The sequence below is a fragment of the Limanda limanda genome, chromosome 7 (assembly GCF_963576545.1).
Source record: "Limanda limanda chromosome 7, fLimLim1.1, whole genome shotgun sequence".
NCBI lineage: Eukaryota > Metazoa > Chordata > Actinopteri > Pleuronectiformes > Pleuronectidae > Limanda > Limanda limanda.
Window position 1 is genome coordinate 3,305,312 of NC_083642.1, and position 25,399 is coordinate 3,330,710.

The 25,399-nt window shown below is 47.5% G+C and overlaps 1 protein-coding gene across 1 annotated transcript; it reads left to right on the plus strand.

Moving 5' to 3' along the window:
• The first annotated feature begins 1,104 nt into the window (after positions 1 to 1,104).
• Positions 1,105 to 23,925, plus strand: LOC133005409 (arf-GAP with GTPase, ANK repeat and PH domain-containing protein 1-like). Its single transcript, XM_061075077.1, has 19 exons — positions 1,105 to 2,185; positions 5,909 to 5,967; positions 6,956 to 7,043; positions 7,141 to 7,226; positions 7,327 to 7,462; positions 10,831 to 10,965; positions 11,069 to 11,187; positions 13,970 to 14,128; positions 14,290 to 14,364; positions 15,606 to 15,710; positions 16,589 to 16,769; positions 16,855 to 16,980; positions 17,181 to 17,315; positions 17,756 to 17,815; positions 18,270 to 18,421; positions 18,672 to 18,762; positions 19,837 to 20,059; positions 20,868 to 21,147; positions 22,753 to 23,925. Exons 1-19 carry the CDS (start codon positions 1,105 to 1,107, stop codon positions 22,957 to 22,959), a joined length of 3,498 nt encoding a protein of 1,165 aa, XP_060931060.1. The 3' UTR covers positions 22,960 to 23,925.
• Positions 23,926 to 25,399: the final 1,474 nt, after the last annotated feature.

Genomic DNA, 25,399 nt, shown 5'->3' on the forward strand with positions numbered 1-25,399 from the left:
CCCCTCCTCCCTGGGAGACGGAGGGGAAAGGGAGGGATGAGCAATAAAGAGCGGGGACTGTGCACAGAGTGAGAGAGGAGAGGAGAGGAGGGAGGAGGAGAAGCAGGAACCTTCTGTGCTGCGCGGACTGTTCGTTGGAACAAGGAGGGGCATGTGAGCGTGTGTGACGGAGCCGGTGAGCTTCAGATGCAGGAGGAGTGACTCTCCTCCTCTTCATCCTCCTCTTCATCATCATCCTCCTCTTCATCCTCCTCCTCTTCCTCCGGGACGCAGGCGACTCTGGACACAGCGTGATGGCCGGACGCGCCCTGACTCGGCCACACATCTGTAGATCTCCTCCCGGGCTTCCTCCTCTGGCTTCTCCTCCTCCTCCTCCTCCTCCTCCTCCTCCTCCTCCTTCCTCCCTCACCCACCTCCCCCTCTCCCGCCTCCCTGGATGGATGCTGCTGTCCACACACATGTGCTGCTCGCAGTGAGAGCCCATGATCCGGAGGGTGAACCTGAGGAATTCACAGAAGAAGAAGAAGAAGAAGAAGAAGAAGAAGTCTTCCTCACCTGTCTCCACGTCCCCCAGCTGCTGCTCGTCACTGGATGCATGGATGACGTATGATGCGGGACAAGTTGTTATTCTGGATTGAATGAAGATTTCTGCTCTGGAAGTAGGAGGAGAGGATGTGCCACACACAGGATGTGGCTGCTGCACATACAAATAAGGTCAAGTAAATCATTCCCATGCAGGAGGAGGCTCCAGACGCCAGAATGAAGATGCTTGTGTCTGAGTAGCTGTGTGCAGGGTTTTGAATTTGGGTGTTTTCTAGGAACAAAAGAGCTTCTTGGATCCAGGATTTTCTTTTCCCCGAGATTAAAATTTAAATGACGGCGAACAAAGAAATCTGTGCCTGACAGTAACATTTGAAACAAAGACCCAGGGATTTGGGGGATGGATGAAACCAGCCGCCGCTCTGCTGCTGCTGCTGCTGCTGGATCTTCTGAGGAGAAACTTCATCTCCCTCCATGTAAGTTTCCTGCCTCCGTCGTGCCGTCAGATTCTCTCATTCTGTCTGGTTCCCTTCACCTGCTGTGAGTCCTCTGACGCCTGACCCCATGAGCGGCGCCCTGCAGCAACGCACCACCTACCTCATCTCCCTCACCCTGGTCAAGGTAGAGGCGGTGGAGGAGAATGGAGGAGAGGCCAAGAACAGCAGCCAGGGGAAGGAGGTGGAGGCCGGGTCAGGAGGAAGGGCAGAGGAGCAGGAGGAGGCCGGGGTGAGGGTGGAGGCTGAAGGTGGAGCCGAGAACGGAGCCGGAGGGATTCCAGGACCACCACAGGGAGCCGAGGAGGCTGCAGGTGTGAAGGCGGTTGATGATGGAGAGAGGAACCTCCTCAGCTCCGTGGACGTCCCGGGTGAAGGAGGTGAGAAGCCTCCGTCCAGTCTCTCCATCCCCTCACCGGCTGAGACTCCTCACACCACCAGGTCTGACTTCAGAGTTGAGACGACTCTTCCCACTCCAGAGGCCAAGCAGTGCCGCTCTCCCTCCATCACCACCACACCACCAGCGGGGGTGCACCTGGAGCCCAGCCGCACCCCGACCAGGACCAGCCTCCCTCTCCGTCCGGCGGGTCAGCGGCCCGTCAGCCTCCTGAAGTCTCACAGCAGCGTGGCCACCCGAGGCCGGGACTCCAGGGACGGCCGAGAGCGCAGCCCCACCTCGGCCCAGAGCCTGGACCGCAAGGACTGCCGGGTGCCCACCCGTTCCCCGGGCCCCTGCCGGGCCTCCTGGGCCGAGGCCAGCCGGCCCGAGGACTGGAGGGACCTGCGGGACCAGGCTCACGCTGGGATACCTCTGGAGGTGGGAGGCGGCCTGGCTGCGGTGATGAGAGACATCCCCAGGAAGGACCGACTGAAGGCCGGGTCCACCTCTCTGCCCTCCCCGGCCGACATGGGGTCCAAGCCCACCCGCAAAGGGAAGAGCCGCACGTTGGACAACAGCGACCTGAACAGTCTCTCTGAGGACCTGGGTCTGGTCCAGCAGGCGCAGCCGGGCCAGCGCGCCTCCGCCAAGGACCGCAAGATGCTCAAGTTCATCAGCGGCATCTTCACCAAGAGCAGCTCCGGGCCGGTGGGCTCCTCCTCCTCCACAGCGCCCCCTGTCTACATACAGAGGGACTCCAGCGAGGAGGAAGGTAAGAGGTCACAAACGCACACAGACACACAACTCCCCTGTCAACCCCAGCCTCCGTGTTGACATGACAACAGACCGTTTTCAGTCTGTCTTCAGGTCTTTGCCAAAACAATTACCCCCGGAGCTGCCACCTGGTCGGTGCAGAGGCGTTGGGTGGGGTTGATCCGCTCTGAGCCCCCCCACACACACTGAAAAATATATTCAAATTGTGTTACACGTCGAGAAACATTTTCCTTAAAGCGTGTGCGACTGCAAACTGGTGACGGATGATGTTGTTTGATGTGAAGACCGACAATAGAATCGTCTCGGACGCTCTTAATCTAATTCCCCTCAGAGCGCCGGGCCGATTTCACATGGCTGGAGGGCTAATCTCTGCACTCACACACACACACACACACACACACACACACACACACACACACACACACACACACACACACACACACACACACACTTAAACAGCGTTCCCAGCATGGCTTTAAATCTCATAATGAAGCCGAGGTGGATTGCGACGCTCTGTGAGTGAAGGAGACGGCGTGAAACCATATTTGTTCACCCACATCAAAAAGGGAAGAACATTTCTAATCCACGTCTTTGATATTCCGCCCACTACACGTCCCCCCCCCCCCCCACACCCACAACCCCCCCCTTGTCTCCGTCCCTGCCAAGCGTTTCGTTTGAATCCAGCAGCAAACAGGAGCGTGACTGTGGGTCGGTTGCCGTGGCTGCAGCGTGTGGTTTATATGTTCATTCATTCATTGTGTATTCACACTGCTACACACACGCAACACACTGTGGGTTCACTCCAGTAGTGAGACTGTGGGCCCGACGACTACACACTACACACTACACACACACACACACAGACACACACACAGCCACTCACACACAGCCACACATACACACAACCATACTCACACACGTGCACACCCACGCGCACACTCAGGGCAGGAGGAAGTGTTGCCATGGCAACCGGTAGAACTGCTGCTTCTGCCGCTGCCACTGAGGCAGAGTCTGATGAAACGAGGGGGGGGGGGGGGGTGGAAATGGAGGGGTGTGTACGTGTGAGTGTTTGTGTGAATACGTGTGTGTCCGGGCGTTGACACATCGCCGTGACGACGACTCTGCTCAGAAAAGAAAAGACACAGAATGAAGTTAGAAAAGGAAATTAAGTCGGTTTCAGATTCTTCACGCCACAGACTGAGGATCTCATGTGATTGGTCCGGAGCAGGGAGGGAAGATAATTGGCTTCTGTGGAGATGTGTGTGTGTGTCTGTCTGTGTGTGTGTGTGTGTGTGTGTGTGTGTGTGTGTGTGTGTGTGTGTGTGTGTGTGTGTGTGTGGAGGCAGCAGAAGGATCACACTGTCCGTCCATAAAGAGGCTTTGACTCAGGAAGACAGACAAGATGGACCCATGTGTGTGTCCCTGTATGTGTTAGTCTGTGTGTTAGTCTGTGTGTGTGTGTGTGTGTGGTAGGAGTTGCTCTTTTTCCCTCCCAGGCTCAAGCTCGTATATAAGCCTCTGTTTTTTTTTTTAACTCCCTCTCTCATGAAGCATCTGTGCAGCTTCGCCCGGACGCTCCACAGATTCAGCTCCAGTTAATTCCTGGAGGACGAGGGACGAGGTTGTGTGTCCATCACAGGACGGACACCACGTCTGGTTCGGTTGTCCTCCACTGAAATTATTCAGCAGCCATTTGTCATTAAAGAGTGCACAGACAGTCCTGGTTTCCAGATGATGAATCCTATACTTACTGTAATGATCGGCTGTCCCCCCCCCCCCCCCCCGGTGCCAGTATCATGTTCATGTTCCTGGTTTGAGTGAAATCTCTCAGCAGCCACTGGACGGTGAACACAGTGATGTTCCTCCTCGATTCAAATCAGATTCACGAGGTTCTCGATCCGAATTCTGATTTGATTTGATTCGTTGAGGATATTTCAGGGTTCAGTTCCAGTTCTGCTTGGATCATAAAGAGATTCACAAAGAGCTAAAGCTGTAAACCTCTCACTTGGTGCAGTATTGAAAATGTTTAAGAAGGGCCTGTGATCATTACACATTCTGTTGGACGATATATTGTCACAGAAAGGATTGATTATTGTGATAACTGATATTATTCTCATCTTTCTTAAATCATTTAGATTTTCGAAAATACAAATGCAAGAAAACGTCAAACATCATAAATGCTTGAGAATGTAAATGCTGCAGAACAGATTGAAATCAAGGTGTCAGACTCCAGTTGCATTGAAAGCCGATGAGAAGCAGTGGCTCTCTAGAAACGGATTATACGTCTCTGAAGCTGTTCCAGAGATTAGACGGAGCCGCTGCAGAGTCACCTCTGGTTTACATCCCAGCTCTCAGGACATCCACAAGAATCTGGAGGACGAGGGTGCAAAAGATCAACTGGAGAAAGTTACAAATCTTAAAAACAAGCAATTAAGGCTCAAAATCGATCCTGAATCTGACGGCTAGAGGTCAAACCTTCTGTTTCCAGTGAGAGTCGAGCTGCTGCTGTATTCACTGCAGACACCCAAGAGACGAGTGTTATAATCTAACATGAGAGAAGACTGACCAGGACTTTGATTTATGACCAAATACCTTTAATAGTTTTTCTGTTATATTGTCCTTTGCTTTAATATCAGTGAGGCTAAGCTTCATAACAGAAATCATCAGAAAGTGTCATGAGCTTCTCTGTGAATCAGTTTGAAGGAGAAACAAATATTTGAGTCGATGTGAGTGCATCAGTTTAATCAATCAAATAAATCACATTTTATTTGTAGGCTTTAACAAGGTGTGACGTCCTCTGCCCTTTACCCTGTTATCCATGGTTGTTCCTAATAAAGTGGCAGCGGCGTGTCTCTGACCTCTGACCTCACTCCTCTGAAGCTGTAGCTGTGTGTCTCCATGAAACACACATGTGGGATTTTTCTCCTCTCTCTTTATCTTGTCTTGTTATCGTATTGATTTCAGGCTCAGATCTGTTAATGCTCTCACTCACATGTCCCTCCTCGATCTGATCTGCTTGTGCTCAAACTGAGCGCCTGCTCTCATGAAATCCATTATATATTTTCCGCTGGTAACCGCTCACACCTGATAGCATCTACTTGTGGTTGGTAAATTAGATTTTTGCAGAAGATCTTCAAACGTATGAGGGGTATTCTCCATCTTGTCCTATATTCTAAATTCAACTAGAAGGACTCGGAGAGCTGAGAACTCCATTAAGACCCAGCTGCCTCCTTTTAAAACCATATTTAAATTCACCGGATCCATATTTGTATTTGGTTGAAAGACGTGTGAAGCAAACTGAAAGAGAAGGGAGGGAAGATGAAGGGAGGAGGAGGAGGATGCTCGGTCTCTGGGTTCAAATATCACAAACAAGATGGAATATGGATCCAGTAGCAGAGCTTGTCTGGTTGGAGACGACCTTTTTCCCCTCCAGCCCCCCCGGTCCTCAGGCTTTGAGCCCCCCCCCAGGCCCTGGCACACAGCTGCTGGTCAGTGGGGAGCTAAGTGGATAACGAGTGGTGTGGCTGCCGCGCGTTAGATCCCCGGTGTGACTGAAAGGTTGGATTCATTAAGACGCCCGGGTGCAGCGGTGGATTCCTCTCTCTCTCTCTCTCTCTCTCTCTCCCACATGTTTCCACCGCTCACCGGCTCAGTGATGGATCTGTGTCTCACTCTCTCTCTCTCTCTCTCTCTCTCTCTCTCTCTGTCCGTCTCCCTCCAGTGAACATCGCCAACAGCCAGGAGTGGACGCTGAGCAGATCCATCCCCGAGCTGAGGCTGGTGAGAAGAGTCCTGCCCCCCCGACACTGCTCCTCACCTGGAGACAGGAAGCAGGAGGAGTCACTCTGTTACTCAGTCCGGGTTCTAATCAGAGGGGAAACTTTAGACTTTAATTTACACACTAAAACTTTGGATTCACACATTTCAAGTCTCCTCTGTCTTTACTCCTCTGCATTTATTCCAATGTGTGAATGAATGAATGTAGTGAAGTAAAAATAAAAGGGTGATACTTCAGGAAATTACTCATAACTCAAAAATACTTACTTTACACCTTCACATATATATATCAACCGGACTTGAGATGTATGAATACAAAGTATTTGAGTTTAATGTAAAGGAATTTGATGTTTAAATTAAAGTTAAATTATGATTCAACATTATTTTGACGGTACATCCAAAAACCGAGATTTCTAGATTTGGAAAATATCTGGTAGTTCTTTTCACTCCACTACATTCTGGGGCTTTTCTCCCGAATCACATTCATTTGACGGTTTAGATTATGAGCCGTGATTCTCTTATCTTACAGATAAAACTCGTAAAGTAAATAAACCTTATTGTAATAATGATAAAATAAGCAGAGATAATGTGACTGTGACCTTATGGAATGCTGAGGTGTGGCCGTCGTCTCTTATCTGAGAGATAGTGAGTGAAACATCTGAGGGTAAAGTTCAGTGAGAGAATCCACCTGAAGCTGCAGATTAAAAATGAACTCTGGATCATAATCAGAGGAAAACAACCTCAATGGTTTATTACGCATATTCTATAATAAAGCACATTAGAAGAACTTTTATTTTTAAGTATTCAAATACATTTTCTTCTTTTATAGTAAGTAAAAGATCTGAGTTCTTCTTCCATCACATCAGTCCATGAGCAGAAATGTAGAATCTATCTGATAAGAACCAACAGGAACAAAAACATAATTGATGGAGGAACTAAAAAGTGTATTAAGTTATATTTAAAACGTGTGTGTTTCCTTCCTGCTTCGCAGGGCATTCTGGGAAGTCTGAAAAGCGGAAAGTCAGCGCTGGTGAACAAATACATCACAGGCAGCTACGTTGCTCTAGAGAAGACCGATGGTGAGAAGCTGATCACACACAGGTTGTGATATCAGATGTGATGTGCGTGATGTCCAGAGACGTGTGAGTCACCAGCTGCTGGTTGTGTGTTTGTCAGGCGGCAGGTACAAGAAGGAAATGCTGGTGGACGGACAGAGTCACCTGCTGCTGATCCGGGAGGAGGCCGGACCACCGGATGCTCAGGTGCTTTACTCAGAGTGAGTCTGTGTCATCGTCCATCAGGCCTGAGCACTGGGAGCTAACACCCCCCCCCCCCCTCTACCCCCCCTCTCCCCCCCTTCAGTTCTGCAGCTGGGTCGACGCCGTGATCCTGGTCTTCAGTCTGGAGAACGAGGCCAGCTTCAAGGACCTGTACCAGCTCTACAGCCAGCTCAGCACCTTCCGCTCGGACCTGCCGCTCATCGTGGTCGGGACGCAAGGTCGGTTCACTGGAAACCAGTCAGGAGCACAAACTGTTCACTGGAAACCAGTCAGGGGCACAAAGTGTTCACTGGAAACCAGTCAGGAGCACAAAGTGTTCACTGGAAACCAGTCAGGAGCACAAAGTGTTCACTGGAAACCAGTCAGGAGCACAAAGTGTTCACTGGAAACCAGTCATGAGCACAAAGTGTTCACTGGAAACCAGCCAGGAGCACAAACTGTTCACTGGAAACCAGTCAGGAGCACAAAGTGTTCACTGGAAACCAGTCAGGAGCACAAAGTGTTCACTGGAAACCAGTCATGAGCACAAAGTGTTCACTGGAAACCAGCCAGGAGCACAAACTGTTCACTGGAAACCAGTCAGGAGCACAAAGTGTTCACTGGAAACCAGTCAGGAGCACAAAGTGTTCACTGGAAACCAGTCAGCAGCACAAAGTGTTCACTGGAAACCAGTCAGGAGCACAAAGTGTTCACTGGAAACCAGTCAGGAGCAGAAAGTGTTCACTGGAAACCAGTCAGGAGCACAAAGTGTTCACTGGAAACCAGTCAGGGACACAAAGTGTTCACTGGAAACCAGTCAGGAGCACAAAGTGTTCACTGGAAACCAGTCAGGAGCACAAACTGTTCACTGGAAACCAGTCAGGAGCACAAAGTGTTCACTGGAAACCAGTCAGCAGCACAAAGTGTTCACTGGAAACCAGTCAGGAGCACAAAGTGTTCACTGGAAACCAGTCAGCAGCACAAAGTGTTCACTGGAAACCAGTCAGGAGCACAAAGTGTTCACTGGAAACCAGTCAGGAGCACAAAGTGTTCACTGGAAACCAGTCAGGAGCAGAAAGTGTTCACTGGAAACCAGTCAGGAGCACAAAGTGTTCACTGGAAACCAGTCAGGGACACAAAGTGTTCACTGGAAACCAGTCAGGAGCACAAAGTGTTCACTGGAAACCAGTCAGGAGCACAAAGTGTTCACTGGAAACCAGTCAGGAGCAGAAAGTGTTCACTGGAAACCAGTCAGGAGCACAAAGTGTTCACTGGAAACCAGTCAGGGACACAAAGTGTTCACTGGAAACCAGTCAGCAGCACAAAGTGTTCACTGGAAACCAGTCAGGAGCACAAACTGTTCACTGGAAACCAGTCAGGGGCACAAAGTGTTCACTGGAAACCAGTCAGGAGCACAAAGTGTTCACTGGAAACCAGTCAGGAGCACAAAGTGTTCACTGGAAACCAGTCAGGAGCACAAAGTGTTCACTGGAAACCAGTCATGAGCACAAAGTGTTCACTGGAAACCAGCCAGGAGCACAAACTGTTCACTGGAAACCAGTCAGGAGCACAAAGTGTTCACTGGAAACCAGTCAGGAGCACAAAGTGTTCACTGGAAACCAGTCATGAGCACAAAGTGTTCACTGGAAACCAGCCAGGAGCACAAACTGTTCACTGGAAACCAGTCAGGAGCACAAAGTGTTCACTGGAAACCAGTCAGGAGCACAAAGTGTTCACTGGAAACCAGTCAGCAGCACAAAGTGTTCACTGGAAACCAGTCAGGAGCACAAAGTGTTCACTGGAAACCAGTCAGGAGCAGAAAGTGTTCACTGGAAACCAGTCAGGAGCACAAAGTGTTCACTGGAAACCAGTCAGGGACACAAAGTGTTCACTGGAAACCAGTCAGGAGCACAAAGTGTTCACTGGAAACCAGTCAGGAGCACAAACTGTTCACTGGAAACCAGTCAGGAGCACAAAGTGTTCACTGGAAACCAGTCAGCAGCACAAAGTGTTCACTGGAAACCAGTCAGGAGCACAAAGTGTTCACTGGAAACCAGTCAGCAGCACAAAGTGTTCACTGGAAACCAGTCAGGAGCACAAAGTGTTCACTGGAAACCAGTCAGGAGCACAAAGTGTTCACTGGAAACCAGTCAGGAGCAGAAAGTGTTCACTGGAAACCAGTCAGGAGCACAAAGTGTTCACTGGAAACCAGTCAGGGACACAAAGTGTTCACTGGAAACCAGTCAGGAGCACAAAGTGTTCACTGGAAACCAGTCAGGAGCACAAAGTGTTCACTGGAAACCAGTCAGGAGCAGAAAGTGTTCACTGGAAACCAGTCAGGAGCACAAAGTGTTCACTGGAAACCAGTCAGGGACACAAAGTGTTCACTGGAAACCAGTCAGCAGCACAAAGTGTTCACTGGAAACCAGTCAGCAGCACAAAGTGTTCACTGGAAACCAGTCAGCAGCACAAAGTGTTCACTGGAAACCAGTCAGGAGCACAAAGTGTTCACTGGAAACCAGTCAGGGACACAAAGTGTTCACTGGAAACCAGTCAGCAGCACAAAGTGTTCACTGGAAACCAGTCAGGAGCACAAAGTGTTCAAAAAACAGACCAACAGACACACACAGACCAACAGACACACACACACACAGACACACACAGACACACACACAGACACAAACACACACAAACACACACAGACACACACACAGACACACACACAGACACACACACACACAGACCAACAGACACACTCACACAGACCCCCAGACACACAGACACAAACACACACAGACACACACAGACAGACACACATACAGACACACACAGACCAACAGACACACTCACACAGACCCACAGACATACAGACACACACACACACACACAGACAAACAGACAGACAGTCACACAGACAGACACACACACAAACACACAGACAGACAGACACACAAACAGACAGACACACAGACAGACACACACACAGACACACAGACACACAGACAGACAGACACACCCACACACACACACACACACACACACACACACACACACACACACACACACACACACACACACACACACACACAGACACACAGACACACAAACACACAAACACATAGACAGTCAGACACACACACACACCCACACACACACACACACACACAGACACACAGACCAGACACACACAGACACACACAGACACACAGACACACAAACACACAAACACACAGACACACAAACAGTCAGACACACAAACACACAGACACACAAACCCACAGACAGTCAGACACACAAACCCACAGACACACAGACAGTCAGGCACACAGACACACACACAGAGACACACAGACACACACACAGACATTTCTTGAATTAGTCCATGAGTTAACTGATGGATGTAAATGACACGTATCAAACTGAACTCGTCATTTAAGCTTTAAAAATGTTGCACTTAAAAGGGACCAAAGCGTTTCATTAAATTAAGTTGATTTGATATAAGTTATCATGAGATCTTTAAAGTACAGAATAAAGTTAACAAGTTTCTCTCGCTGTTGTTTAGCTCCTCAGTCTGACCTCAGAGTTTCTCCTCCTCTTCTTCTCTCAGATAAGATCAGCAGCTCGAACCCTCGTGTGATCGAGGACCAGCGCGCTCGCCAGCTGTGCGTGGACGTGCGCCACTCGCTGTTCTACGAGACCTGCGCCACCTACGGGTTCAACGTGGACCGCGTGTTTTCAGAGGGTGAGTTCTCTCAGGTTCTCTTTCGCTCCACACGAGGACTGAAGGTCACTGAAGGTCACTGAAGGTCACTGAAGGTCACTGAACAGTTCCATGTGTTTTCCAGCCGCTCAGAAGATCGTGGCTCAGAAGAAGCAGGCGGCGCTGCTGGCCTGCAAGTCCCTCCCCAACTCGCCCAGTCACTCGGGGGGCTCCACGCCGGGGTCCGCCTCGCTGCCGGGACAGGTACATATCATAACAGTAGATCTTCGTTCCTCCTCCTCGGAAGTGAGCACGCGTAGGCCGTCCTCCTGGCATTTGGAAGTGACAAGAAGCCACTCCCAATGACGCTAGAGTTGCTCGGCAACCTGTTCACCTCATGAAAGGCCTTGAACCAGCAGATGCCATGACAGCCACAGAATATTATTTTCTGCTATATCAAAACAATATCATGTTTGTGAAAACATTCAAAACAACTGAACCCAAACATTGTCATACTGACTTTGCCTCTGAAGGAACAGTTCCATGAACTCTGTCTGATGTTGAGTGCAGCGAAGGGAATAAGCCTTTAATATCAGAAGTAAGAATTTAGAACAATTAAAAGATTCATTATTAACACCAAGCAGCAACAGTTATTAAAATCATTTGTATGAAGGCATAATATCTAGCTAGAACTACTCCTATCTTTATTGTTAAGAGTACAAATATAATTTGAAATGCTTCTATCTTTATTTGTTTAGAATTCTGTCAGTTGTGGTTGTGTAGCGTTGTGGTTGTGTGGCTTCTGGTCGTGTAGCGTTCTGGTTGTGTAGCGTTCTGGTTGTGTAGCGTTCTGGTTGTGTAGCGTCTGGTCGTGTAGCGTTCTGGTCGTGTAGCGTTCTGTTCGTGTAGCGTTCTGGTTGTGTAGCGTTCTGGTCGTGAAGCGTTCTGGTCGTGTAGCGTTCTGGTCGCGTAGCGTTCTGGTCGTGTAGCGTTCTGGTCGTGTAGCGTTCTGGTCGTGTAGCGTTCTGGTCGTGTAGCGTTCTGGTTGTGTAGCGCTCTGGTTGTGTAGCGTTCTGTTCGTGTAGCGTTCTGTTCGTGTGGCGTTCTGGTCGTGTGGCGTTGTGGTCGTGTAGCGTTCTGGTCGTGTAGCGTTCTGGTCGTGTAGCGTTCTGTTCGTGTAGCGTTCTGTTCGTGTAGCGTTCTGGTTGTGTAGCGTTCTGGTTGTGTAGCGTTCTGGTTGTGTAGCGTTCTGGTTGTGTAGCGTTCTGGTCGTGTAGCGTTGTGGTCGTGTAGCGTTCTGTTTGTGTAGCGTTCTGTTCGTGTAGCGTTCTGTTCGTGTAGCGTTCTGGTTGTGTAGCGTTCTGGTTGTGTAGCGTTCTGGTCGTGAAGCGTTCTGGTCGTGTAGCGTTCTGGGCGTGTAGCGTTCTGGGCGTGTAGCGTTGTGGTCGTGTAGCGTTGTGGTCGTGTAGCGTTGTGGTCGTGTAGCGTTGTGGTCGTGTAGCGTTGTGGTCGTGTAGCGTTGTGGTCGTGTAGCGTTCTGGTCGTGTAGCGTTCTGGTCGTGTAGCGTTCTGGTCGTGTAGCGTTCTGGTCGTGTAGCGTTCTGGTCGTGTAACGTTGTGGGCGTGTAGCGTTGTGGTCGTGTAGCGTTCTGTTTGTGTAGCGTTCTGTTCGTGTAGCGTTCTGTTCGTGTAGCGTTCTGTTCGTGTAGCGTTCTGGTTGTGTAGCGTTCTGGTTGTGTAGCGTTCTGGTTGTGTAGCGTTCTGGTTGTGTAGCGTTCTGGTCGTGTAGCGTTCTGGGCGTGTAGCGTTGTGGTCGTGTAGCGTTGTGGTCGTGTAGCGTTCTGGTCGTGTAGCGTTCTGGTCGTGTAGCGTTCTGGTCGTGTAGCGTTCTGGTCGTGTAGCGTTCTGGTCGTGTAGCGTTCTGTTCGTGTAGCGTTCTGTTCGTGTAGCGTTCTGTTCGTGTAGCGTTCTGGTTGTGTAGCGTTCTGGTTGTGTAGCGTTCTGGTTGTGTAGCGTTCTGGTTGTGTAGCGTTCTGGTCGTGTAGCGTTCTGGTCGTGTAGCGTTGTGGTCGTGTAGCGTTGTGGTCGTGTAGCGTTGTGGTCGTGTAGCGTTCTGGTCGTGTAGCGTTCTGGTCGTGTAGCGTTCTGGTCGTGTAGCGTTCTGGTCGTGTAGCGTTCTGGTCGTGTAGCGTTCTGGTCGTGTAGCGTTCTGGTCGTGTAGCGTTCTGGTTGTGTAGCGTTCTGGTCGTGTAACGTTGTGGGCGTGTAGCGTTGTGGTCGTGTAGCGTTCTGTTTGTGTAGCGTTCTGTTCGTGTAGCGTTCTGTTCGTGTAGCGTTCTGTTCGTGTAGCGTTCTGGTTGTGTAGCGTTCTGGTTGTGTAGCGTTCTGGTTGTGTAGCGTTCTGGTTGTGTAGCGTTCTGGTCGTGTAGCGTTCTGGGCGTGTAGCGTTGTGGTCGTGTAGCGTTCTGTTTGTGTAGCGTTCTGTTCGTGTAGCGTTCTGTTCGTGTAGCGTTCTGGTTGTGTAGCGTTCTGGTTGTGTAGCGTTCTGGTTGTGTAGCGTTGTGGTCGTGTAGCGTTCTGTTTGTGTAGCGTTCTGTTCGTGTAGCGTTCTGTTCGTGTAGCGTTCTGGTTGTGTAGCGTTCTGGTTGTGTAGCGTTCTGGTTGTGTAGCGTTCTGGTCGTGTAGCGTTCTGGGCGTGTAGCGTTCTGGGCGTGTAGCGTTGTGGTCGTGTAGCGTTCTGGTCGTGTAGCGTTCTGGTTGTGTAGCGTTCTGGTTGTGTAGCGTTCTGGTTGTGTAGCGTTCGGCTGCAGATCAGCTTCACGCATCAGAAAGTTAAAGTCGTCCATCAAACTGAAGTGTAATGCTAGAAGTCACCACCAGGTGGCTCCTCTTCCATCTCTCAGCTCCATGATCATCTCATCGTCTCGTTCTGTCCACGCTCACCTGCTGTTTGACTCATTTCATCTCCTCCCTCCCCCCCCGCTCTGTCTGTCTCCTCCCTCTCACCTCCACCCCTCCCTCTCCATCCTGACCTCTGACCTCTCAGACCTGTAACGGCCCCAGCAGCAGTGGCGGTTACGCCTACTCCCTCCCCTCCACCCCCGTGGTGAGTCACCGAGAGCTGCGGGTGGCACAGGGCGAGGGGGGGGGCAGCGTCAACTCCCGGGCGCTGAAGGGCATCCCGAGACGCCCCTCCCTCTTCAAGGTCAGTGGTCTCACTCCTCGTGTTCCCGTCACCATCACCTCACTCCGCTCACCCCCCCCCCCGGACTCTCTCTCTCTCTCTCTCTCTCTCTCTCTCTCTCTCTCTCTCTCTCTCTCTCTCTCTCTCTCTCTCTCTCTCATGTTTGTTTCTGTTTGTTTCAGAACCGCGACTCGGATAAGAAAGCTGCCGACGCTAAAGGAGACCAGAGCGGCGCCCGGGGGGTTCCCATCAAACAGGTTTCTACTTACTAACTTACTACCATTTTTATACTTGTACTCATATTGTGTACTACACTTGTCCTAGTGCCTATATACCTCTCGACAGTCTATAAATGCATTTATATATATATATATGTTCATCTATTTCCATATCTCCTTAGACATAAAACACAAATACAGTTTACATCCTTGTGCTACTGAACTTTACTCGTATGGGTGATATTTCAATGTGTCGTTCAAAGTGTAAATTATTTTCATATTCTCTGTATTTTCTTGGACGATTTACTCCAGTTACTAAGTCCGGGTTTAAATCAGAGGGAAAACTTAAGACTTTAATTTGACTTTACACTAAAAAACTTTGGTTTGACACAATTCATAAATAAATGCATCTTAATCTTAATTTCAAGTCTCCTCTGTCTTTCCTCCTCTGTATTTATTCCAATGTGTGAATGAATGAATGTAGTGAAGTGAAAATAAAAGGGTGATACTTCAGGAAATTACTCTATAACTCAGAAATACTACTTGAGTAAAGTTACTTTCCACCTTTGCATATATGACAACCGGACTTGAGATGTATGAATACAAAGTATTTTAGTTTAATGTAAAGGAATTTGATGTTTAGATTAAACTTAAAATATGATTCTTAAAACTCATCTCTAATTTGACATTACATCCAAAAACAGAGATTTCAAGATTTGGAAAATATCTGGTAGTTATTTTCACTCCACTACATTCTGGGGCTTATTTTCTTATTTTGGGAGCTTTCACTTGTTCTCTCGTTTATTTTCATATCTCATCGACTCGTATCGTTACTTATCTTATGTTGTAGAATCAAGTATCGTATATCGCAGCCCATCTTATCTTATTGTATCTTATGCTATCGTATCATATCAAATCTTGTCTTATCGACTTATATCTTATCCCATGGTATCGTATTACATTGCGTCTCGTATCGTATCCTCAGTATTCGATCGTCTCTCACGTTACAAACAGTGAAACCGATAAACAGGATCTTCACCAAGCTGGTTCAGTAATGTTCTGATTTCTTCTTCAGGTGGAACAAAGATGCTCTTCTCTATTTATTACTTCTTACATAAGCAGCACACAAAAAAAGTCTCTTATTTGATGCTGTTCACGCTTCCTCAGGGGTGTTATATTAATATTGTGCTTTCAGCTGCCGCTGCACTTTGAAGAGCCGCTCTCTGATGTCGACTCTATATTTAGGCCGGTTAAATGACCTTGGTGTTTGTTCTCCACAGAGCATCCTGTGGAAGAGGAGTGGAAGCTCTCTGAACAAGGAGTGGAAGAAGAAGTACGTGACCCTGACCAGCAGCGGCTCGCTGTCGTACCACTCCAGCTCCAGCGTAAGAGAACAGCAGCAGAACTCACCGAGGTTCTCACTGTGCAGATGTTAGACTTCAGACTTCACCTCAGTGGTTCAGAGCAAACCACGTTCGTCTCAAACAGCCAAACTCAAAGGTCCAGTGTGTTAGATTTAGGTTAAAGGAATTTAATATATTACATGTCATGTAGCGACTTACATTTTTAGTACACTCAACATTTATGAGGGGCCATTTAGGGGTTCAATATCTTGCCAAGGACACTTCAGCATGCAGATGGGGAAGAGTGGGGATTGAACTGGCAACCTTCTTGTTGGAGAACGCCCACTGTACCCCCTAGGCCACACCGCCAAAGAATCCTGGTGATTTAAATACTTTATATTTACATCCGGAGCGGGTCCTCTCTACGGAGGCGGCCATGTTTTTTTTAAACAGACTGGACAAACTAAACCTTTTAAGTTGTTATGACAACGGAAGCCACCACAGGTTCACTCTCTGGTTTGGGGAGAGGGGGGGTGAGGTGAGGGGTGTTCAGCTGCAACATGCACCCTCACCACTAGATGTCACTACATCATTATGAACATTCAGTGATAAATTTGTCATTAAGTTTCATCAAATGCTGCAGAGAAAAGATTTTGTCCATGTGTTGTATGTAACAGCTGCTTCCACCGCGTGATCCTCCAAACTAAGAATCAGACACTGAACCTGCACCAGATCCCAACAGTCGTCCTATGAAACCATATTTAAATTCACCAGATCCAGATTTCTATTTTGATCTGCACCAAACTACACTCACACATAAATATCAAGATTCTTGAATTATTCTCTGAGAAATCTATAAAAACGTCTGGAAAACCTCCGATCTCTTCGATGTTGAAGTCAGTGTTTTCTGTTTCCTTCAGGATTACACACAGAATGTCCACGGAAAGGACATCGACCTGCTTCGTGTGACGGTTAAAGTTCCCGGGAAACGTCCTCCGCGGGCGGTGGCTCCCACGCTCCCCCCCCCTGCGGCCCCCGGCCTCCTGCCTCCGGTGAACGGGCTGAGCAAAGAGCCGCCGGCCGCCGACAGCACCAGCACCGGTACGACCACAACACAACAGGTTTACAACCAGCTCGGCTACACAAAGTGTGAATGTGACTGACTCTCGGTCCTCTCGTCCCTCAGTCCCTCAGCTGTGTCCGTCCACCCTGTCCGTGGTGGAGGACCGCTCCGGGGGGCTGTCGCCTCAAGGTGGAGACAGAGGTCTCCAGCGCTGCTCGTCCTCGTTGTCCACCAAAGCACAAAGTGTTGGTACGTAAACAGGAAGTGAAAACCTCTGTAAACAACTGGATTCAGTTTCTACTGTTTAATACGACGTGTGTCTGTTTCTGTTTTTCTGTAAACCTGCAAAAGTGTCCTTAAGCATTGTTCAAATATTTACAAATAAAATGTATTCTTCTTCTTCCTCCTCCTTCTCATCATCATCATCATCATCATTGTTATGATGTCAGACGCCCTTGAAGGGACGGCCTGTCCTTTTTCCGGGAAGGACGTGGGACAGTCGTCTCCCATGAGCGACAGGAAGAAGAACAGGAGGAAGAAGAGCATGAACCAGAAAGGAGACGCAGCCGTGGGACAGGCTGAAGGTAACGTCTTCTTCTTCTTCTTCTCCTTCTTCTCCTTGTTCTTCTTGTTCTTCTCCTTCTTCTTCTTCTTCTTCTTGTTCTTCTTCTTCTTCTTCTTCTTCTTCATCGAATACAGCTCTTAATGCTGATTGTCTATAGACGACGATTACATGTCCACACACAGACGATGAGGAATGAGGAAAATTAACAAAAATACTCTAAATGAAACCTGTGAGCATGTTTGAGGAAGAGGAGGAAGAGGAGGATCTGATGCTTCTGTCGCCACATGTGATCAAAAGTAGTTTTAATTGTCACTTTTCTGTTTCTGATTCCTTCTCTCCTCTCTCCTCTGTAAGGACGGGATCCAGCCGAGGTGTTTGTCTTCCTCTGAAAGCTTCTTCACCTCCTAACATGTGCTTCTCTCTCTCTCTCTTCCCCTCTGCTTGTCTCTCGCTCTGCAGCCAAACGTAAAATGTGGAAATTAAAGAGCTTTGGTAGCTTGAGAAACATTAATAAGACAGGTAACGAGTGAGAGCAGATCAACGCACGGTCTCTGTTTTCATACGTTCATCCTCAGAATCCTCAGTTCTTCATTTGTTCACTTTCATCGTAATAACAAGATTTTTCTGTTTTCACCTTCTGTCCAATTTAGTTTGTTTGTCACATTTGTATTTTTTGTGTTTATTTCACCGATCCTGTTCACACCTGGTATTACACACACACACACACACACACACACACACACACACACACACACACACACACACACACACTTGGTGAAAACATAAAAATTTGGTCTTCGTGGACAGAAGTGAGGTCCATGTTTATTTGATCTGATCTGGTTCCGTTCAGGACACATCACGACACCAGGTGTGAACGGATCCTCTGACTGTAGATCCAAAATGGCCGTCCCCGGTAGCTTGGTCGCTTGTGTAGCACGATCAGGTCTCAGCCGGGTTTGTTCTTCTCCTGCAGACGAGGAGAACGCAGACTTCATCGTGGTTTCCTTCACGGGACAGACGTGGCACTTCGAGGCCAAGAGTCTGGAGGACAGGGACTCGTGGGTGTCGGCCATCGAGAGCCAGATCCTGGCCAGTCTGCAGTCGTGTGAGAGCGGCAGGAACAAGGTACACACTGACATGAACACACTGTGTGACACTGACATGAACACACTGTGTAACTCTCACGTTACAAAGGTGATCAACTTTAAGTATCGTCCAGATTCTGCTCTCCGTTCTCACAGTTTGTCTTCAGCCTTTAGATCTGATTCACTGACGAGTAAATAAGAAATCACATGATGATGTTCTGCTTCTCCTTCATCATCTGCTGATCCTGTGAACACTAATTGAAGTGTGTGTTTGTTGTGTGATTGCTCAGGCCCGTCGGAGCAGTCAGAGCGAGGCCGTGGCGCTTCAGGCCGTCCGGAACGCCAAGGGCAACGGCCTGTGTGTGGACTGTGAGGCGCCCAGTGAGTTCCACACCTCTTCCTCTCCAGATGCACATTTCTGTTTTCATGCAGCGTTCACAGCCTGAGGCCGAGTCCCACATCACGATGTTTGTTCCTGCTCCATAAATCTCTACTGACAACTCTGCTTTCACCAGCAAAACAAACAGATGTGGGCCACTTCAGGAGAGGATGCGTTACTGCTGGCCTCCTAGTGGGCGGGACTAAATGGATCTGATCATTAAGTGGCAAACTTAAAAGCTAAAATTGTAAAGAAAAGATTGTAAAGAAAACTGTGTCCCTTGAAAACACCATTTAAAAAAAAAAAATGTAAACATATATTTATTGGTTTTTATACAGTTTTATGGCAGTATAAAATGTCAGTAAATAATACAAATATCACAAAAATGGCTGAGTTATGATTAAAACATCATCTAAAACACAAAAAAAGAGATAGCAGGCAACTTGGAGTAAATGTTACCCATCTTTGTTTCAGGCGTAAAAAAAATCATATAAAATCTGAAGGTCAGCATTTAGAAAAGACCTTTAGACCTGTAAAAAGTACATGAAACATGAAAAGCCCTCTTTTTGTTTTAAAAGATCAATTCAAGGACAAAAAATTACAATGAAAATACTAATTTAGTTAATAAAATACAAAGTCAGAAACATGGAACAGAGTACAGCACACATTCCTCACAACAGATTAGTCACTTCACATTTCCAAAGCCTCTTCAATGTCACCATTCTTAACAAAGTCCAAAAACATCTCCCAGATACAGTCAAATTGAGAAGCTTTCTTCCTAACTACATAAGTTAACTTCTCAAGAGCCAAGCTTGACGTTAAGTTTTTTAACCAGTGGCCTAGAGGCAACGAACATTCCTCCACGTCAGAGCGATTGAGCGCCTGGTGTGTAGAAGACAAAGGTCAACCATTCATCTTTCTCTACTAGGAAAACACCATTTACTCTTTAACATAAAGAATAAGAAATAGGAATTTCCACCACTCGGTTCTCGTCCTGGACCCGTTTGGATGCACCACTCCAGCACCATGAGGAGAAACCACTTCCTGTAAGCCGCCCCTCCTCTCTCTCCCTGCAGATCCCACCTGGGCCAGCCTCAACCTGGGCGCGCTGATCTGCATCGAGTGCTCGGGGATCCATCGGAACCTGGGGACTCACCTGTCCCGCGTGCGCTCGCTGGACCTGGACGACTGGCCCCCGGAGCTCACGCAGGTGCTGGCCTCCATCGGCAACCACATGGCCAACAGCATCTGGGAGGGCTGCACGCAGGGGAGAACCAAGCCCACGCCCAACGCCACCCGGTGGGTTCCACCTCTGCTTTCAGCTCCTGGGACCTGGGAGGGGATCTGTTTGAGATCTGATCAGTGAAAGGAGATTTTCACATGTTTTTTTTACTTATTATTCTTAACTATTAGTCTATTAAGCCTCTTTTCCACTGGTCAGAACCCAGGTAGAAACATCACACTTCTCCCTGTGCTTCTTCTTTATTGACACTGCAGCTGATCTGTGACGTTACGATTCACATTGAACTTCCACGTGTTGTAAATAGTCCTGAACATTTGTGCATTTACTGCTTTTTACAGCATTTTGTCTTCGTATGACAATCTCCCGACTGGCAAAGAGAATGAAGTCCATCAGCTTCAGTTCTACTGGTTTAAAAACCCACAGAGATCTGATAAAAAGAGGTTTCAACTCGTGAATTGTTGAAACTAGAGCCGTGATGTAGCTCAAATTCTTGAACATCTCAGAAACACCTCGAGGGAATTTCTTCAACTTTGGTACAAACCATCAATTTGACTCAGAGAAGGAGGTCAAAGGTCAAAGGTCAGACTCACTGGGACCTGACTAAGTTCTTTTTGCCTCTTGAACATGTTCTGTTAAAACTCTTTGAGAGAATCCGTTAATATTTGGTACAAATGTTCACTGATCAGATTTTGTTGATTCATTGAAAGTTTACATAACTTTTCGATTAGTCATCAGAACTACAAACATGGTGGTCGTCTTCTTTCTGCTGAGATTTCTCTTTGTGAGAAGATCAGATCCTCATCTGCGTTGCGTTGTGAACACAAACTGACACCAGGTCTCCTGTGTGTGTGTCTGTTTTCCTAGTGAGGGACGAGAGTCGTGGATCCGTGCGAAGTACGAGCAGCGTGCGTTTGTCTCCCCCCTCCAGCCGACCCCGGGGACCCACCCCCCCGAGGACGGCCCCCCGGTGTGGCTCCTGTCTGCGGTGACGGAGAGGGACCTCCCCCGGCTGCTGCTGCTCCTCGCCCACAGCACCAAGGAGTGGATCAACGCTCATCCGCCTGGCTCCGCCTCCGCGCCGCGCACGGCCCTGCACGCCGCCTGTCACCTGGGGGACGTGGTCATGACTCAGCTGCTCGTCTGGGTGGGTCCCGCCTCTCTTTAATAGAATGTAAAGGTTCCAGAATAAAACAGGATGTGGAGGAGATTAAAAACCGAGAGATGAGCAGTGAACCTGAGTTTTATGATCCTGGAATTATCTCCTTTCCCTGGTTGGTGTTTTAGTTTTGCAGATGCAATAAGAATCTTCTTCGTCTGATGGATTTAATCACGTCCACCAAGGAGTTGTTTTCAATGCTGTTTGTTTGTGAGCAAGTTTTCAAAAAGACCATTAAGTGTGTTACATTACATTTCATTTCATTTAGCTTTTATCCAAAGCGACTTACAATAGGTGCATTCAACCCCGAGGGAACAAACCCAGAACAACAAGAATCAAGAAAGTACAATTTCTTCAAAAATAAAGCAAAACTACAAAGTGCTATAAGTAAGTGCCATTTAAGTGCTACTAAATTGTTAGTTTCAAAAGTTGTTAGTATTTTTTTTTTTAATTTAAATTTTTTTTTTTTTCAAGGTATAGTTGGAAGAGGTGTGTTTTTAGTTTGCGGCAGAAGATGTGTAAACTTTCTGTTTACGTGTTGTGGTTCAGGTGTTTTCTCTCCAAGCATCTGTAACGTCTCAAATCAACAAGCGTCACATTCAAAGCAGCAGCTGACTTCACCAGGTTTTCACAAACGACAACTCACTCGACTCATGTGTCCACAAACAGGTTGTGTTGTCCCTGTTGCATTTGTGTTTCCCGTTAACGAGCTCGAGTGAGACGTCACAGCCTCTGTAGGTGAAACTCCTCCGTGGTGATGACCTGAATTCAGTGGTTTGAGTCTAACAGCCATAGATATATATAAAGACTAGATGTCTCGTCTGCGTTGCCGGCCAACGGAGCCGGACGTCACCACATGGCGGCCATCTTGCCAGAGGTTGCTCGCTCACCCATAACATTGTGTTGGTAAATAACCATAACTTGCTCAATTTTCAACCGATTTTTAAACGGTCTGGTTTGTTTTAAACGTCAGAGATGTAGATATGACACTGCATAAATTATTAATTTTTTTAGAAAATAACATAATTATTCATAAGTATGCAGTGTCATATCTACATCTCTGACGTTTATAATAGGGCTGGGCAAGTTAACTCGTTTCAATCGAGTTAACTCAAGTGATGAGTTAACTCGATTAATTATTTTATCTCGCATTAACTCAGGTTTGATTATTTATTGTTTTATTGTGAAAGTCAGGCTTTTATTTTGTGAAAGTCTGTTGCTGACTGCTGCAGAACAGGAAAAAAGAAAATAATTGGCGGATAAACAATCGAGTTAACTCATCACTTGAGTTAACTCGATTAAAACGAGTTAACTTGCCCAGCCCTAGTTTATAACAAACCAGACCGTTTCAGAATCGGTTGAAAATTGAGCAAGTTATGGTTGTTTACCACTACCAACACAATGTTATAGTTGAGCGAGCAACCTCTGGCAAGATGGCCGCCATATGGGGTGACGTCCAGCTCCGTTGGCCGGCAACGTAGACGAGACATCTAGTCTTTATATATATCTATGCTAACAGCTCTCACTGTTCTACCTGTGAACAACATTCCCTCCATGAATCATCTCATTCTGAGTCTTCTCTCTCCTCTGCAGTACGGGATCGACGTGAAAGCGAAGGACGGCCAAGGCCAGACGCCCATGATGATGGCGAGGAAGAACGGGAGCAAAGGCTGCATGGACATTTTGCTCCAGCACGGCTGTCCTAACGAGACGTCCCCGACCTCCGCCACGCCCGTCCTCTCCCGCCGCTCCAGCACCGCCAGCCTGGGCCGCACCAGCTCCAGGAAGCGGGTGTCGTAGGGGGAGGAGTCTGTACTATACGAAAAATCACAGAACTATATCACAGAACTAATGATTTAAAAAAAAAAAATGCTCCTGAAGACTGAACAACATATCAAACAACTTAAAAAAAGCAATATTCACCTTGTTGTTGATGACGGATGTAATATTGCTGAGACGCTGTGTTGTTGTCGACCTCAAATGACTCGAGTAGAAGTGTGTAGCCGTCGTCTGTAGTTCCCCCGAGCAGACGCCGGATCTGCTTCGGTTCCACTTCGTCCAGATGAAGTGCAATAATCCTCCGAGGGAGAACAACACGGCGCCAGGAAGCTGCTTCCACAACATCTTCTGTGACTGGACCAAAACTCGCTTTTATTCCTTTGGCTTGACAGATAAAACATAAACCTACGATACGTCCTGTTGTTAGTTGCGTGTCCCTGTTGCCGCAGTGTTAAGATCCGTTTATATATATATATATAAACAGATCAGCCGAGATTATTCTGCTTTAGACTAGAAACATGAATGGTTTGGAATATGAAATATGTCAGTGTTACTCTCACAGGTCAAGGACTTTAATAATCTGTAAATGTATCTATACTACAAACTTAATGTTTCACTCTGTAACGAAGACACAGCCGCAGATTCAGACTCGATTTTGTAAATGTTTTCTTACAGGTAGTTTTGAAAATATGTCAAGTTTGTTTTTTTCATTGTCTTTTATAATTTCTTATCCTCTGACACGTCACAAAAACATAAAGCAGTAAAAAAAAAATGACAAAGTTTGACATGTGGAAGCATGTGGCTATTTGTTGAAGGTTTGATTTGGGATGACGACATGATTCATACTCATATTCCGGTTGTGTAGGTGGATCCCATGACTCCCAGTATGAAGCAGGTGCAGGTGTCACTGCCACCTGGTGGTCGAGTGAATCCCTCATGAGCTCAAACAAATAGTTACCAGAATAAAATAAAGTTTGTACAAAAAGATATCGGAGTTATTATGATCATTGGTCTTTTACTTTGTATAAATGTCTCAGCTCATCACCTGCTGCAGAATGATGCTGTGTGTGTGTGTGTGTGGGTCTGTGTGTCTGTCTGTGTGTGTGTGTGTGTGTGTGTGTGTCTGTGTGTCTGTCTGTCTGTGGGTCTGTGTGTGTGTCTGTGGGTCTGTCTGTGTCTTTCTGTGTGTGTGTCTGTGTGTCTGTGTCTGTGTGTGTGTGTCTGTGTGTGTGCGTGTGTGTGTGTGTGTGTGTCTGTCTGTGTGTGTGTCTGTGTGTGTGTGTGTCTGGTCGGGGTCTGTGTGTGTGCCTGGCTGTGTGTGTTACTGTGTGTGTGTGTGTCTGTGTGTGTATATGTCTGTGTGTGTATATGTCTGTGTGTGTGTCTGTGTGTGTGTCTGTCTGTGTGTGTGTGTGTGTGTGTGTGTGTGTGTGTGTGTGTGTGTCTGTCTGTCTGTGTGTGTGTGTGTGTGTCTGACTGTGTGTTGGTCTGTGTGTTTGTCTGTCTGTGTGTGTCTGTGTTTGTGTCTCTGTGTCTGTGTGTGTGTCTGTTTGTGTGTCTGTCTGTATGTGTGCCTGTGTGTGTGTGTGTGGCTGTCTGTGTGTGTCTGTGTGTCTGTGTCTGTGTGTGTGTGTCTGTGTGTGTGCGTGTGTGTGTGTGTGTGTGTCTGTCTGTGTGTGTGTCTGTGTGTGTGTGTGTCTGGTCGGGGTCTGTGTGTGTGCCTGGCTGTGTGTGTTACTGTGTGTGTGTGTGTCTGTGTGTGTATATGTCTGTGTGTGTATATGTCTGTGTGTGTGTCTGTGTGTGTGTCTGTCTGTGTGTGTGTGTGTGTGTGTGTGTGTGTGTGTGTGTGTGTGTCTGTCTGTCTGTGTGTGTGTGTGTGTGTCTGACTGTGTGTTGGTCTGTGTGTTTGTCTGTCTGTGTGTGTCTGTGTTTGTGTCTCTGTGTCTGTGTGTGTGTCTGTGTGTTGGTCTGTCTGTGTGTGTCTGTTTGTGTGTCTGTCTGTATGTGTGCCTGTGTGTGTGTGTGTGGCTGTCTGTGTGTGTCTGTTTGTGTGTCAGTCTGTCTGTATGTGTGTGTGTGTGTGTGTGTGTGTGTGTGTGTGTGTGTGTGTGTGTGTGTGTGTCTGTCTGTCTGTCTGTGTGTGTGTCTGTGTGTCTGTTTGTCTGTGTGTTTCTGTCTGTGTGTGTGTGTCTGTAGCAGTGGGCGGATCAAGAATCATTTGTTTCAACATTTCCCTTGTTTTCTAAGTTAATAATGATTGATTTTGTTTATGGGACTGATATTGTATTATAATATAATATAAGTATATTAAAAGAGAGGACTGATTTACTTGTACTCAATTTGAAAAGATGATGTGGTACTTTTCTTCTACTCGAGTACATTTAGTTTATTTGTTTCCTTCAGTGAAGTATTTGACTTCCTGTCTGGATCCTTTTCGCTGCAGTGACTCGTCCGGCCT

Coding starts and splice junctions, on each gene's coding strand:
- LOC133005409 (XM_061075077.1), top strand. CDS start 1,105: ATGAGCGGCGCCCTGCAGCAACGCACCACCTACCTCATCTCCCTCACC. Junction 10,966..11,068: donor GGACCGCGTGTTTTCAGAGG/GTGAGTTCTCTC, acceptor TGTGTTTTCCAG/CCGCTCAGAAGATCGTGGCT. Junction 15,711..16,588: donor CGTACCACTCCAGCTCCAGC/GTAAGAGAACAG, acceptor TGTTTCCTTCAG/GATTACACACAGAATGTCCA.